Source organism: Portunus trituberculatus, chromosome 19 (assembly GCF_017591435.1).
Source record: "Portunus trituberculatus isolate SZX2019 chromosome 19, ASM1759143v1, whole genome shotgun sequence".
Taxonomy (NCBI): domain Eukaryota; kingdom Metazoa; phylum Arthropoda; class Malacostraca; order Decapoda; family Portunidae; genus Portunus; species Portunus trituberculatus.
Window position 1 is genome coordinate 19,373,788 of NC_059273.1, and position 17,176 is coordinate 19,390,963.

The window sequence follows — 17,176 nt, forward strand, 5'->3', positions numbered from 1 at the left end:
TAAGTATGGAAGGGTGTGCAGGAAGTGAAGAAAGAAGTGTGTGTGTGTGTGTGTGTGTGTGTGTGTGTGTGTGTGTGTGTGTGTGTGTGTGTGTGTGTGTGTGTGTGTGTGTGTGTTTACCTGGCTCTCCTCTCTGGTATTATAATTCGTCGTGGGAAAGGTTGTGATACTCTCTCTCTCTCTCTCTCTTGCTTTTTATTCTCTTCCTCCATGCTTAATTTAATTCTTTCTTCCTTCCTTCATTATCTTCACCCTTCCTCTTTTTCCTTACTTCTCTCATTAGATCTCCCTTCACCCCTCTCCTATCCCGCCACCCTCTGAATTAAACCCTCTTCAATACTGGAACACATTTTTACCTTGAAATTTGCGTACGATTAAATCATTTGATTGACATTAGGAAGGGTCTATTGAGGTCAGAAGATTAATGGCCACAGTCTTCACTATTCTAATACCCACATAAGTTTCTGAAGCTGTATAAAACCTCAGACAGTAGGCAGATTGAATATAGAAACGCGTCATGGTACTGAAGGGGTTAAACAGCCTGAGGAAGCAAAAGTTAGGTGAAATAAACTGAGCTTGCAAGGATTCCCTCATTTATTATATATTTTTTTATTTCTCTTTCTCTCTTCCTTCTTTTCTTATTTCTCTCTCTCTCTTCGGTTTCCACGTGACTTATACAGTTTAAGGAAGTGAAAGAAGGAGAGAAAAAGTCTTATTTACTTCATTCCTTCATTCTTTCTTCTTCTTCTTCTTCTTCTTTTCTTTTTTTCTTCTTTCCTTTACATATCCGTTGAGTCTCTCCCTAGACGTCCTGGAGAAATGAAGAGGAAAGGTAAAGAAAATAATAAGGAAGGTGGAACATGGTAACTAGACTCCTCTCTCTCTCTCTCTCTCTCTCTCTCTCTCTCTCTCTCTCTCTCTCTCATGAACAAATAAAAAAGAAAAAGAACAAAAAAAAACAGAAAAAGCGAAATAATACCCTTGATATATTCCTTCCTTTTATTCCTTGTCACCACTTCCCTCGTCTCCTCCTCTTCTTTCTCTCACACCTCCCATACTTCCTCTTCTTTATGTCCTCAGCCTCTTGAACTAATCACTCTCTCAGGAACTCTCCACAAAAAAAAAAACCAAAGAAGGTAACAAAGAGGCCCCTGCACGACGCCTCCTCTACACGTCTTCTTCCGCAATGGGCCATACTCAGAAACGCTTTGCTCTCTCACCATGACTGTTTTCCAAGGTCACAGGGATGATTAGCGCGGTTTTCAAGAGTGTTTTTCTGTCTCTCTGCCTTTAGAACCGTAAACACATATTAAAAAACGCTCTTCTCTCTGACTACAACTGTTTTCCAAGGTCACAGGGATGATTAGCGGGGTTTTCAAGAGTGTTTCTCCAATTAATAATGTAGGAATCTTGTCTCTCTGCCTCTAGAACCGTAGAAATATCTTAAAAAATGCTGTTCTTTCTCCTTACGACTATTTTCCAGGGCCAAAGGGATGATTAGCGGGTTTTCAATAGTGTTTCTCCAATTAATAGTGTAGGAATCTTGTCTCTCTGCCTCTAGAACCGTAAAAACACCTTAAAAATTCTATTCTTTTTCACCACGACTGTTTTCCAGGGCCATAGGGATGCTTAGCGAGATTTTCAAAAGTATTTCTCCAGTTAAAAATGTAGAAATCTTGTCTCTGTCTCTAGAACCATAAAAAAAAAAAAACACCTTGAAAACTCGTGTATATCGAAATAAACCCCTTTGAAATAGTGGAGGTGAAGTATAGATGGATTTGAGAAGACGAGCTGTCATGGTGAGCCGCATATTTGGAGGATACGATAGCTTCAGATACACGGCTTTGTTCGGGGCTTGTAGACGCAGGAACCACTTTTTGCACGGCTTACAAAAACACCTCGCGCGCGCCAAGGTCACGCCGCCCCCGGGAAGTGACTGGCGGCGGTAAACATGGCGGGACAGTTGGAGCGTCTTTAAAAGGAAGGATCTCGGCAGGATGTTAGTCTGTTGTGCGTGTTGAATGGTGAATGATGTGTTTTTGTTTGGTTGCGTGTTATCTCTCTCTCTCTCTCTCTCTCTCTCTCTCTCTCTCTCTCTCTCTCTCTCTCTCTCTCTCTCTCTCTCTCTCTCTCTCTCTCTCTCTCTCTTTCCTTGTTTCATTGCGATGTTTTTTTTTATTTCTTCCTCTGTTTCTCTATTGTGTGTGTGTGTGTGTGTGTGTGTGTGTGTGTGTGTGTGTGTGTGTGTGTGTGTGTGTGTTTGCTCTCCACATGATTTCTCTCTCTCTCTCTCTCTCTCTCTCTCTCTCTCTCTCTCTCTCTCTCTCTCTCTCTCTCTCTCTCTCTCTCTCTCTCTCTCTCTCTCTCTCTCTCTCTCTCTCTCTCTCTCTCTCTAACAGGAAGTCCCCAGAGGGCAGAGGTGGCAGGAAGGAGGAAGAAGGAAGAAATTTTTTGCTTCACGGTAACTTCAATGACTCACGAGAAGACGGAAGGAGAGATGGTGGTGGTGGTGGTGGTGGTGGTGGTGGTGTGGTGGTGGTGGTGGTGGTGGTGGTGGTGGTGGTGGTGGTGGTGGTGGTGGTGGTGGTGGTGGTGATGGTGGTGGTGGTGGTGGTGGTGGTGGTGGTGGTGGTGGTGGTGGTGGTGGTGGTGGTGGTGGTGGTGGTGGTGGTGGTGGTTTCTTTCATAAACGTATTGAGACATTTAAGAAAAAAAGAAATGGTGTTTTTTTCCTCTTTTTTTATATATTTTTTTTTCAGGTGGCAGAAAAAAAAATCGATAACAACATTTTTTCTTCATCTTTTCCTCATTTACTTTACGATATTTTTTCTCCTATCATTTATTATTTTTTTTTTTTTCGTCTCTTTGCGGTCTATTTTTTCTGATTGTTTTTCTCATTTGCTCTATATTGTTACTCCTATCGCCATTTATTCTTTTCTTTTATATTTTTCCTCTTTTCCGCTCTACTTAATCCATGAAAAAAGCAAAATATGATAAAAAAAAAATCAATGCTGCCTCTTCTTACATGGAAACTTTCAACATGGAGTCTTAAATTGAATGGAAAACACAACGTACTTTTATTTCCAGAAGAAGGAGAGACACGTGATGTGAAGTGAAGAGAAATTCATTTATTTTATTCTACATTTCTATATTATTACTCTATTATTACTCCTATTATCATTTATCATTTCTCTCTTATATTTTTTGTCTCTTTGCCGCTCTCACTAAGCCACGAAAGAAGTAAAGTAAGATTAATATAAAGAAAAGAGAAAAAAATGCTGCCTCTTCTAACATTAAAACTTTCAAAATCGAGCCTTCAATTGAATGGAAAACACAACTTATTACCATTTCCAGAAGGACAGACACGTGACATGAAGTGAAGAGAAACGCCTTATTTTTTTCATCCAATTTTTTTTTTTTTTATCCCTTATAAGATATACGAGCGTAAAAGAAAATGTGAATGCATGTTTAATCCTTCGCTTTTCTCTATCATATTTACATTAACCCACTTCAGTACTGAGACACATATTTACCTTGATTTTTTGGGTAGGAATAGACGATTTTATTTGCATGAGGAAGAGTCTATGGAGGTCAGAAGATTAATGGCTAGAGTCTTCACTATTTTAATCCCCCACATGAGTTTCTGAAGCTGTATAAGATGACCAGATAGTAAGCACAATAGGCATGGACACGTGTCATGGTACTGAAGGGGTTAAAAGAATTGATATTGTATACATACAGAGGAAAAACTAGTGGAAATGAAGAGACAAAAGACTGATGGAAATATAGGAGCTGTACTCTGTCATGTTTACATTTAAAGAGCTGGTGTTATAAAAGAAAGACTGAAAGAAGTACGTAGAGAGCCAAAGACTAATGGAAATTTAGCTCCCTATTATATCTACACCGAAAGAGTTGATATTGTAAAGACTGATAGAAGCACGTAGAAAGACAAAGACTAATGGAAATAAAGAGCTCTGTATCATATTTATACTGAAAGAGTTTATATAGAGGAAAGACTGAGGGGAGCACATAGAGATACAAAGACTAATGGAAATAAAGAGCTTTGTATTATATTTACACTGAAAGAGTTTATATAGAGGAAAGACTGGTGGAAGTACATAGAAAGACAAACACTGATGGTAAAATAAGAGCTATTCTAGAAGAAAAAAAAACTGATAGAAGTATATAGAGAGACAAAGACTGATGAAAAAAAGGAGAAGCTTGAAATGGAAGAGATCATAAGTGAAGAAAAGAACAAAATAAGATAAAAACAAGAAAACAGGCAGAATAAACTAAACACAAAAGAGTTAGCCTTGAAACTCGACAGGAACCAAGGGAGAAACTTACCCACGAGAATCTGGCAACTCATCATCCCTCCGACCTTTGAAATGTTGCAAGGACAGAAGAAATTGTCGAGGAACACGTGACTCGAGACTAACAGGAAACGCAGAACGAGGAGAGGATGTCAGTGTGGTATATTAATCTCCTCCTCAGCGTGACTATACAACGTTGATTTTGTGTTTGGCTATAAAAGTGTTCGGTAGATGAAAACGTTGTGTAGCCGTTTTTGTTTTACTTTGTTTTTAGGCATTTTAAGACAGTCTGGCATGCTTTCAGGTAGGGTAAGTATGTTTTAAGGACATTTTAAGACAGTTTGGCAAGTTTTCAGAGTATTTTAAGACAGTTTGGCATATCATTAGGGCATTTTAAGACAATCTGGCATGCTTTTAGGTAGGTTAAGTATGTTTTAAGGGCATTTTAAGACAGTTTGGCAAGTATTTTAAGACAGTTTGGCAAGTTTTTAGGGTATTTTAAGACAGTTTGGTGTACTATTAGGTAACTTTAATACAGTTTGGTATATTTTAGGTTGTCTTAAGACAATATGGCAAGTCTTTAGGGCATTTTTAAAACAGTTAAACATATTTTTATGGCATTTTAAGACAGTTTCGCATGTTTTTGGATCATTTTAAGAGAGCTTGGCATGTTTTTAGGGCATTTTAAGACAGTCTAACATATTTTTATGACATTACAAAGCAGTTTGGCATATTTAGGGCATTTTAAGACAGTTTGGCATATTTTAGGGCATTTCAAGATAGTCTGGCATGTTTTTTGGACTTTTTAAGACAGTTCAGTATGTTTTTAGGCCATTTCAAAACAGTTTGGCATATTTCTAGGGCATTTTAACAGGGTTTGGAATGTTTTTATTGTTTTTTTTTGTCTTGTTTGAGAATGTTTAGTAAGAGAAAACGCTGTGAGAGAGAGAGAGAGAGAGAGAGAGAGAGAGAGAGAGAGAGAAAAACAGACCACTATCTTTTACTACCTCGATTTCTTCCCTTTCCTTCCTCATATCGAAGCGGCAATTAACTCTTACCAGCCAGACCTTGATCTTTCGCCGTGGATTGAGAGGAAGAAGTGCAGAACAGGACAGACAAATAGAGATCATCGTTAACTGTGCCTTTGTTAGTGTTAATGTCCATGCCCACCTCTCTCTCTCTCTCTCTCTTTGAAAAACATATTCTTTTACTCATTTTTTTGGTGTGTGTGTGTGTGTGTGTGTGTGTGTGTGTGTGTGTGTGTGTGTGTGTGTGTGTGTGTGTGTGTGTGTCTTCTCCCATATTAGGATCCCAACATTTGCCTGAGGGAGAGAGAATATAAGAAAACATTATCCAATAAAAATGAAAAATGAGAAAGAAAAAAAAAAAAAGAAACTAACCTTGATTTTCTTTTATTTTTTCTTTACCTGTGAGTACAAACGGGAAGAGTAAGATTATTAGCATTATATCCTTTACCCTTACCTGTTGATTTATCACCTGTCTGTTCCTTCGTGTTTGTCCTTACCTGTCTGCGCGCCACACCCTCCCTATCAATCACTTTCGATACGCCAACCACTATTATGCTTGTACCTCGCCACTCCACAGCACACCACAGCGCATCTAACCCAACCAAACCCAACCCAGCACAACTTAACCCAGCCCAACTCAACCCAGTACAACCTAACCTAACCTAACCTCACCACTCCACAGCACAGCACACCACAGCGCATCTAACCCAACCCAACCCAACGAAACCTTTTTTTTTTTTCTTTCCTTTTTTTTATATTTTTTTCTTCTTTTATATACCATGTGGGCTTTTCACGGGAATTTCTGTGCTAAAGGGGATACATTTTGGGGTACCTCCTATCTCAAAGCCCACCCGCTAGGAAACCGTTACCCCGAGTGAGGAAGCCCAACCTTCACTCAGACCGTGGACAGGATTCAGGATACGAACTCGTGCGCTTGGAGACCCCTCGGAGCCCAAAGCACGCATGGTTCCACTGTACCACGGCGGCCCCCTTTGTAATTATTTTCAAGACTGGCTTGTTTTACTTTTTTCCTAAATGTAATTAGTACTGTGATTTTCTTGACACTAATACTTTATTTCGTAGCAAAATATCGTTTCTTTATTTTCTCTTTCCTTTTTTTCCTGATTCTTTCCGATCACACAGCACACCAGTCACGTCTCACTCTACTGCATCACTTATACGTCAGATCACTAATCACTGACACTATGCTTACACCACAGCGCATTACCTCGTATTGTCAAACACTTCTGTGCTGCACCTCCACTATTTCAAGAGGGTTTATTTAAATTTACACTAGTTCTTTAAGATGTTTTTAAAGTTCTAGAGACAGAGTGACAAGATTTCTACATTATTCACTGGAGAAACATTTTTGAAAACTCCGCTTATCATTTCTGTGGCCTTGGAAAACAGTCGTGGTGAGAGAGAATAGCGTTTTGCAAGGTGTTTTTACAGTTTTAGAGACAGAATGACAGGATTTCTACATTATTAACTGGAGAAACACTCTTAAAAACCCCGCTAATCTTTTCTGTGGCCTTGGAAGACATTCATGGTGAGAGAGAAGAGCGATTTTTAAGGTGCTTTTACGATTCTAGAAGCAGAGTGACATGAATTCTACATTATTAAATAGAGAAACACTCTTGGAAACCCCGCTAATCATCTCTGTGGCCTTGGAAAATAGTCGTGGCGTTTCTGAATTCGGACCATTGTCACATTTCACTATACTGCGACACTGTGGTGAGTAAGAACACCAAACATTGTCACTATACTTACACCACCATGCCATTACCACTATTCACTGTACTGCATTAACCTCTTCAATACTGGGACACATTTTTACCATAAGTGTGTAAGATTAGACCATTTTATTGACATTAGGACGTGAAAAGCCCACATGGTATATAAAAGAAGAAAAGAATATAAAAAAAAGGAAAGAAAAAAAAAAAACGGTTGGGTTGGGTTGGGTTGGGTTAGATGAGCTGTGGTTTGCTGTGGAGTGGAGTGGTGAGGTTAGGTTAGGTTAGGTTGTACTGGGTTGAGTTGGGCTGGGTTGAGTTGTGCTGGGTTTGGTTTGGTTGGGTTAGATGCGCTGTGGTGTGCTGTGGAGTGGTGAGGTTAGGTTAGGTTAGGTCTATGGAAGTCAGAAGATTAATGGCCACAGTCTTCACTATTTTAATCCCCCACATAAGTTTCTGAAGCTGTATAAAATCACCAAATAGTAAGCAGAAGGAATATGGAAACGCGTCATGGTACTCAAAGGGTTAATACCACAATAGCCACACCACAATACAGTGATATCTCTAAAAGACATCTTGCACTCTTACCGCACTCGTCATCACAGACACCACACTAGCTACACATACACCTCATTAATGTACGTAACACCACACTGCACACCACTCACCAAAGACCTACAACACCACACGATACTAAACACACACACTTACTACACCACACACACCACAGTGCCTGATAAAAACACCACATTTATGCATGCAACACCGTACTATATCAAACAAACACCACATTAGACACCACAACACGTCTTTATTCAAAAACAACTTACTCTTTCATCACGATAAATTTCCAGGGCCACAGACACGACTAGCGAGGTTTTCAAGACAGTTTCTCCTTAAAATAAACTAGAAATCTTGTTAATCCATCACCGGAAGCATAAATACCCTCACAAACACGAGTATCTTCAACTAGAGGCTTTGGAGAGTAGTGAGGGTGAGAGAGCAAAGCGTTTCAAAATACGAGCCTAAACACTACAGGTAAGCATCCACAACACATATTCTTGCTGCATCACACACACACACACACACACACACACACACACACACACACCTCCATCCTTGCCAGCATCACACAACAGTACAAGCAGCACACTGGCAGACATAACTTCAAAACATGCCACAAATAACCTCTTGAATACTGGGATACATTTTTATCTCGAGATTTGTGTACGATTAGACCATTTTATTGACATTAGGAAGGATCTCTGGAGGTCAAATGATTAATGGCCACAGTCTTCACTATCTTATTCCCCCATAAGTTTTTGAGGTTGTATAAAGTCACTAAATAGTTAGCAGAATAAATAAGGAAGGAGTTAAACAGTAAAAGTATTAAAAAAACAACTTAATTTTTATATCGTTACCTGTCTAGACATATCAAGGTTTCCAGGGACACGTTTCTCTTATAGCAAGTGTCTTAACAAGTGTTTCCTTCCCTCCACAGCCTCGCAGCTCCGGAAATGCCGCGTGGACAACAAGGAAAGGCTCAACACTTGCCTCAACCAGACACTCAATGACCTTCGACCTTATCTCTCCACGGGTAAGCTCTCACGATTAAGGTCCAGTTCTTAGTCTAGTCCTTCTCTCTGTTTTTGTTCCTTGTCGTCTATCTTTTCTCATTGTTGCTTTTTCTTTACTTTCTGTGCTGAGGAAGATAGTTGATTTTCTCCCATAAGCATAACTTTCCCCTCTTCCCTCTCTTCCCCTCTTCCCTCTCTTCCCCTCCAGGTATTTCCCTCTTACCCTTCTTTCTACTCTCTCTCTCTCTCTCTCTCTCTCTCTCTCTCTCTCTCTCTCTCTCTCTCTCTCTCTCTCTCTCTCATAACGAATTTTCTTCTATCTTCTATTCTATCCTATCTTCTATCTATCTTCTATTCTATCCTTTTCCATTTTCTCCTCTTCCTCAACATTCTCCAACTATCTTTTTGCTGTTCCCTCGTGTTTTTTGTGTTTTGCTTGCTATCGTTCGTGAGAAGAGAGGGATACAGAAATGGAGGAAATGATGGAATGTGAGAGGAGAGAGTCTAATAAATAAACCTTTTGCCTTGCTAATGAAAATGTCTTGCTTGTGGTTTTCGTTCACCTGTTCACGTAATGTCAATATTTTTGCTCTGTGTAGAATAGATGAGTATTTTTTTTTTTTTATATAAATATCTGTGACATATCTTTTTTGCTGTTCACTTGTGTTTTTGTGTTTTGTTTGTATTCGTTCACAGTCCCACTATTTTTCGCTCTCTGTGTGGAGGAAGATAGTTAAGTTTTTTCCCATAAGCATTTCCAGCTTTCTATTTTTGCTGTTCACTCGTGTTTTTGTGCTTCGTTTGCGATCGTTCACCTGTCCACACAATATCACTTTCTTTTTATTCGCTCTTTGTGTTAGTGTAATAGTAAGATGACTCATTTTTCCCTTCCTCACTTTCTTCTTCTTTTTTATTAGCTCAAGTTTTTTTCTTATTTTTCTTTATTTAATATTTGTGATAGTTCTGTCCACATAATCTCACTTTTTTTCGCTCTTTGCATCAATGTAACGTAAGGTAAGTCTTTTTTTTCCCGTAACCTTCCTCAACTTTCATCTTTGTTATTAGTTCAAGTTTTTTCATTTTTTTTTTTACTTTTTTTCTGTTTCAAGTTTTTTTCCTTTTTTCATTTTTCTGTTGCATGTTTGTGATCGTCCTCTTATGCAAGTAATCCCACTATTTTCTCGCTCTTTGTGTCAGTGTAACAGTGTAAGTCATTTATCCCGTAACCTTCATCAACTTTCATCTTTGTTTTTCACTCAAGTTTTTTCTTATTTCTTTTTTTTTCATTTTTTCTATTACATGTTTTTTTTTTTTATCTTCCTCTTATCCGCATAATCTTTCTCTGTGTCCATGTAACAGTAAGATCAGTCATTTTTCTCCATAACCTTCCTACACTTTCTTCTTTGTTATTAGCTCAAGTTTTTTTTCTTATTTCTTACATGTTTGTGATTTTCTTCCTATTCACATAATCTCTATCTCCGTGTCCATGTAACAGTAAGGTAACTCATTTTTCACGTAACCTTCCTCAGCTTTCTTTTGTTTTTTACTCGTTTTTTTTTTTTTTTTTTTTAATTTAATGCTTGGGATCGTTCTCCTGTCCACATAATCTCGCTTTTTTCTCGCTTTTTGTGTCAATATAACAGTAAGGTAACTCATTTTTCACGTAACCTTCCTCAACTTTCTTTTGTTTTTTACTCGTTTTTTTATTATTTCTTTTTTTTTTTTTATTTAATGCTTGGGATCGTTCTCCTGTCTACACAATCTCGCTTTTTTCTCGCTTTTGTTTCATTTTTCACGTAATCTTCCTCAAACTTTCTTTTTTATTTACTCAAGTGTTTATATTTTACTTGTTTGTGATCGCCCACGTATCAACACAATCTAGTATTTTTTTCTCTCTCTTTGTTTCCATGTTACCTTCTCCAACTTTATTCTTTCCTATTTACTCAGTTGTCTATTTTTTGGTAGTTTGTGATCGCCCAACCTGTCCACACAATCTCGTTTACTCGCTCTTTGTGTCAATGTAACAGTAAGATTCATATATATATTTTTTTTCATAAGACACCCATAAGTAATTTTTCCCTTAATCACTTCCACTCTAGTGTTTGTTTTTACTTGTTTGTCATCGCCCACCTACCTGTCCACACAACCTCGTTTTCATTCGCCTTTTGTGTCCATGTAATAGTAAGATAGTCATTTTTCCCATAACCACTTCCAACTTTCTTCTCTGTTGTTTATTCAATTATTTAGTTTTACTTGTTTGTGATCACCCATCTGTCCACACAATCCACCTTTTATTTTCGCTATTTTGTCATTCTTTTTTTTTTTCTCTCGCTTTTTGTATCAATGTAACAGTAAGACAAATCATTTTCCCCGTAACCACTTCCAACTTTCTTCTCTGTCATTTACTCAAGTGTTTATGTTTTGCTTGTCAGTTACCAGCCATCTGTTCATGTCTCACTTTTACTTATCTTTTGATTTCTTCTTCCTGTTCTGTGTCTTGCTGTTCTTGTTCTATTTGTTACTCTCCTTTTTTTCATTTTTTGCTTCCTTCACGTATTTATTCTATTCATTCTTATTTGTTTGTTTTTTCATTTGTTTTATTTTCTTACGTCTTATTATTTTGATTTCTTCCTTGTTTGTATTCCTGGTTCATCTGTTTTTCGTTTGATTTCTTCCTCTTCTCTGTCTTGTTATTGTTTCTATTCTTTTCTTCCTTCCACTGGTACTTAAATTCTTGCTCTTTACTATCTTTCACCCATTACTCACTATCATCTGTGTGTTTCTTCACCTTCTTCCATGTATATCATCATCCAAATACTTCTGCTTCCTCATTCTCCTCTTGTCTTCCTTACTTCCTTATCATGCGTTTATTTTTCCTCTTCCTCCTCCTTCGCATCTTCTCAATATTTCTAAAAGTCACTTGTTCTCTTATTTTCTTAGTTCCTTGCTACATTTTGTCTTTATCGTGTATACGTTGACCTTTCCCAGGGAGTTATTACTTGGAAGAGGAGGAGGAAGAAGAAGAGGAGGAGGAGGAGGAGGAGGAGAAGGAGGAGGAGGAGATACAAAGTTAAGAATTCAGCACTTCCTCTCCCAACACACACACACACACACACACACACACACACACACACACACACACACACACACAGATAGATAGATAGATAGATAGATAGATAGATAGATAGATAGATAGATAGATAGATAGATAGATAGATAGATAGATAGATAGATAAATAGATCGATAGATAGATAGATAGATAGATATTTTATACAGACAGATAGATAGATAGATAGATACATAAATAGATAGATAGATATTTCATTGAAACACACACACACACACACACACACACACACACACACACACACACACACACACACACACACACACAAGACTTATCAACCACAAGGAACAAAACACAGCATCTCTTTTTTAACCTAACTCCCCAAAATAATACACGATTCTGACTGCTTCTCGCGCTCACCGTCTGTCCTTCACCCGCAGGCATTCAGGAGCTGTCCCTCCCGCCGCTAGAGCCAATGAGAATAAAGACCATTGAGTTTCGGCAGCAGCAGGGCGCCGTCATCATGCAAGCCACCTTCAATGACGTGACGGTGACGGGCATCTCAAACTTCACCGCTACCTTCATTAAGTAAGTGACGCAGATGAAGGTGCAGACAGAGAGAGAGAGAGAGAGAGAGAGAGAGAGAGAGAGAGAGAGAGAGAGAGAAGGTGGGGAGGGTGGAGGAGAGTAGTATAGTAATAATAATCGACTTTCTCTCTCTCTCTCTCTCTCTCTCTCTCTCTCTCTCTCTCACACACACACACACACACACACACACACACACACACACACACACACACACACACACACACACACACACACACACACACACACACACACACACACACACCTTTTTTCAATTCTGCCTTCCATTCCTTCACGATAAAGATAAACTAACAATAACAACAACAATAATCAACAGCATTCTTCCTCACACACTCCTATGAACAAAGCCGGTATTGAAAAACACACTACCCTCACCACGACTATATGCAAAGGCCACAGAGATGACTAGCCGGGTTCCGAAAACTGCTCCTTCTGTTAATGATATGGAAACTTTACTGATTTGACACTAGAGGCACAAAAATGCTTAGAAAACACATACAAATTTAACTAGAGATTTTCGAAATTAGTGGAAGTGTGGATATGGTTTAATATAAAATGCCTCAAGTCACGAAACTGATAAATCTTTCTCCCTCTCCTCCTTGCTAATCTGTCACTAGAAGCACAGAAACAGAACCTGAGAAAACACATGTAAATTTACCCTAGAGACTTTAAAATTAGTAGAGGCTTGGAAATCGTTCAGTATGATGCCTCAAGTCACGAAACTTATAAATCTTTCTCCCTCTCTCCTTGCTTATCTGTCACTAGAAGGATTAAAAAATAAATAAAAAAGAACATGTAAATTTAACCAAAGACGTTTGAAAATTAGCGGAGGTGTGGAAATGGTTCACTATGAAATACCTCACGTCTCGAAAATGATCAATCTTTCTCCCTCTCCTCGTTGCTCATCTGTCACTAGAAATCTGAAAATACTTCATATCACATGTAAATCCAGGTAGAGCCTTTTCAAATTAATGGAGGAGTGGAAATGATTCAGTCCAATGCCTCAGGTCACGAAATAAATGTGTTTCTCCCTCCCCTCCTTACTTATTTGTCACTAGAAGCATAAAAATACTTAAAAGAAGAAAATGTAAATTTCGTTAGAGGCTTTTGAAATGAGTGGAAATGGTTCAGTATAATGCCTCAAGTCACGAAAACAATAAATCTTTCTCCCTCTCCTCCTTGTTAATCCTTCACTGGAAGCACAAAAATATATATAAAAAAAAAAAAAAAACATGCAAATTTAGCAAGACACTTTTAGAATTAATGGAGGCGTGGAATTTTTTTTTTTTTTTTTATGTACTATGTGGGCTTTTCAAGGGAATTTATGGGCTAAAGGGGATACACACAGTATGATACCTCAAAACTAACACATTTTTCTCCCTCTCCTCCTTATTAGTTTGTCACTAGAAGCACAAAAATACTTAAAAAAAAACATGGAAATTTTAGTTGCATGCACGGCAATGGTTCAGTTGAATGCCTCAAAAATAATATAACTTTCTCCCTCTCCTCCGTCTGCCTTCCCACTGCCACCGCCCCATCCAGCGCCGACCCAGTGCTGCGCGAGCTGACAGTGGCTCTCTACATCCCGGAGATGGCGATCACTGGGTTCTACGTTCTTGACGGGCGGATCTTCCTCTTCCCGGCGAAAGGATCCGGAGAGTTTTGGGCTAACTTCAGTGAGTGTGTGTGTGTGTGTGTGTGTGTGTGTGTGTGTGTGTGTGTTTCACTGTTTGATCTGCTGCAGTCTCTGACGAGACAGCCAGACGTTACCCTACGGAACGAGCTCAGAGCTCATTATTTCCAATCTTGGGATAGGTCTGAGACCAGGCACACACCACACACCGGGACAACAAGGTCACAACTCCTCGATTTACATCCCGTACCTACTCACTGCTAGGTGAACAGGGGCTCCACGTGAAAGGAGACACACCCAAATATCTCCACCCGGCCGGGGAATCGAACCCCGGTCCTCTGGTTTGTGAAGCCAGCGCTCTAACCACTGAGCTACCGTGTGTGTGTGTGTGTGTGTGTGTGTGTGTGTGTGTGCCTGTCTGTCTGCCTGTCTGTCTGTCTATCTGTCTGTGTGTGTGTGTGTGTGTGTGTGTGTGTGTGTGTGTGTGTGTGTGTGTGTGTGTGTGTGTGTGTGTGTGTGTGTGTGTGTTTGAAAGTACTAATGAAAGATAAATATATAATCATGCATATTTTGGTAGCAACCATTAACCCTTTCAGTACTATGACTACTATCATTCTGCTAACTATTTGGTGATGTTATACAGCTTGAAACACTTACGTGGGGGATTGAATTAGTGAAGACTGTGGCCATTAATCTTGTGACCTCCACAGACCCTTGCTAATGTCAAATCTCAAGATAAAAATGTCTCCCGGTATTGAAGGGATTAATACTAAGGATGATTATGATAAGAAATAAACAACACTGCTACAGATAACAATGAAAACAGTAATGATAATGGCAACAACAACAACAACAACAACAGCAACAAGAGTAAATAAAGCGAGACTAAACGTACTACTACAAAACTAATACAATATAGAGACTACAATTCAAGTGGGCCATTTTTTTTTTTTTTTTAATATTCATTTATTTTTGCCCTTGGTAGTTCTCCCTCTTACATAAAAAAAAAAAAAATTACTACAATGAACAATACCACCACCACCACCACCACCACCACCAACAACAACAACAACAACACCAACAACAACGATAAAAAAAAAAAAAACACTACCATCACAGCCATCACTACACTCAACGTTTACACCACCACCACCACCACCACGACCCTCACCACCACCTTGTATTCCGCAGGAGGCGTGGACGCGACGGGGACAAGCGTGATGAGCGTTGAGACACAAGCGGACGGCAGTGAGAGGCTTCGAATCTCCAACACAAATATAGACTTCACCATTGAGCAGCTCAGAATGCACCTTACCGATCTCTTTAACGGGGATGAACTTCTCGGTGGGTTGTTCCTTGAAGTGGGGGACGGAATGGTGTCTTTGTGGTGTCCTATCTATTTCTAACAGGTTTGGGAGATGTTTTGTAGGATTTTCAAAGAGGATTTTCATGGTTCTAGTGTTATTTAAGGTTCTAAAGGGGGTTTTCATGATTTTTAAAGAGTTTTTATGATTCTGTTGCAATCCTAAATGTGTTTCTTGGTTCTAATCGAAGTTATTTGTGTTTTTAAATGGGTTTATATGGTTCTAATGGATGTTGTTTGGGTTTTAAATGGGTTTTTATGGTTCTATTGCAGTTTTGAATATATTTCTTGGTTCTAATCGAGGTTATTTATTATTTCAAAGGGGTTTTCATGGTTCCAGTGGCTATTTAGGTTTTTTAAGGGAACTTTCACGATTCTATTCTGTTTTTAAGGTTCTTTTCATGGTTCTATATAGTTTAGTGAGTGTTGGCTTGATTTTTAAAGTTATAAAGAGTTTCCATGGTTCTACTGGGTTTTCAAGGGTTTTTTTCATGGTTCTGTTGGATGATTTGGGGGTTTTCAGTAAGTTTATTTGTGTTTCGAAAGGTTTCCATGATTTTAGTGGAAGTTTTTTTGAAGATTTTTTTTATTAAATTTTTCATGGTTCTGTTGGATTTCTAACGTGATTATTTTGGTTTTATTTGGTGTTACAATTTTTTAAAAGGGCTTTTCGTGGTACTATTCGGTTTTCAAGGTATAATTTAAGGTTCTGTTCTATTTTCAATGTTTTTCTTCATGGTTTAGTGGGTGTTATTTTAGTTTTTAAAGAGTTTTCATGGTTTTATTAAGGTTTTCAGTTAATTTCATGGTTCTAGGGAGTGTTCCGTGAGTTTTTAAAGAGTTTTCATGGTTTTATTAAGGTTTTCAGTTAATTTCATGGTTCTAGTGAGCGTTACATGAATTTTTTAAAGAGTTTTCATGGTTCTATTGAGTTTTTGAGTTAATTTTATGGTTCTAGTGTGTTTTTAAAGAGTTTTCATGGTTTTAGTGGTTTTAGTTAATTTCATGGTTCTAGTGGGTGTTTTATGAGTTTTTTAAAGAGTTTTCATGGTTTTTGTGTGTTATTTTGGGTTTTCATAGGGTTTTCATGGTCGTAGTGGTGTTTCAAAGGGTTATCATGTATTGCGTGATTTGAGAACGAGAAAGAGACAGAGTAACAGCCACCCCTTTCGTTTCAGGTCGTGCTGCAAACCTCTTCATCAACGACAACGGGCGTGAAATTCTACAGGAAGTGAAGCCTCAGGTGGTGGCGCGACTGAATGACATGGTAGGGAAAGTGATGAATGATGCCCTTTCCCAGCTCCCCGTCAGCGCCTTCCTCCTGCCAAACTAAACTCCCTGACGTGTCCTAACCTCACCTCGCCTCCCACCCCTTCCTGAACCAGTAGCGAGTAGTTTTAACACTTCCTAGCAACTTTTTACCCTCTTCACAGTACCTCAGCGGGCTTCAAGTGTCTCAGAACAGCGGTGTTAGATTCTACTGATGTGTCCGTTCCGTCTCTCCCGTTTTCTTTCTCCTTTCGTTCTTCACTAGTGTTCCGTGTTAATGTGAGAGAAAATGGATTATTCATAGTTTTGGGTTGTCTGCCTTTCCTCTTCTTCTTCTTCTTCTTCTTCTTCTTCTTCTTCTTCTTCTTCTTCTTCTTCTTCTTCTTCTTCTTCTTCTTCTTCTTCTTCTTCTTCTTCTTTTTGGTTGTTTTGGTGCTTAAGTGGAAAGAAAGCCCAGTTATTCTTATTTATTTGTTATTCTGTCCTCTTCTTCTTCTTCCTCTTCCTCTTCCTTCCTCTCCTTCTCTGCTTCCTCTTCCTCCTCCTCTTTTTCTTTTTTCATGGTCGTCTTCCTGTTACTAAAAAT

The 17,176-nt window shown here is 38.7% G+C and overlaps 1 protein-coding gene across 2 annotated transcripts in view; it reads left to right on the plus strand.

Moving 5' to 3' along the window:
- Positions 1–17,176, plus strand: part of LOC123506184 (protein takeout-like) — a 43,450-nt gene that overhangs the window by 25,802 nt on the left and 472 nt on the right. For both annotated transcript variants that reach the window (XM_045258098.1, XM_045258099.1), the window contains exons 2-6: positions 8,576–8,671; positions 12,160–12,307; positions 13,868–14,001; positions 15,150–15,302; positions 16,500–17,176. The exon at positions 16,500–17,176 is cut by the window's right edge and continues 472 nt beyond it. In XM_045258098.1, coding sequence (XP_045114033.1) covers positions 8,576–8,671; positions 12,160–12,307; positions 13,868–14,001; positions 15,150–15,302; positions 16,500–16,654 — 686 coding nt within the window. In that variant the 3' untranslated portion in view covers positions 16,655–17,176. The remainder of the gene's footprint in view (positions 1–8,575; positions 8,672–12,159; positions 12,308–13,867; positions 14,002–15,149; positions 15,303–16,499) is intronic.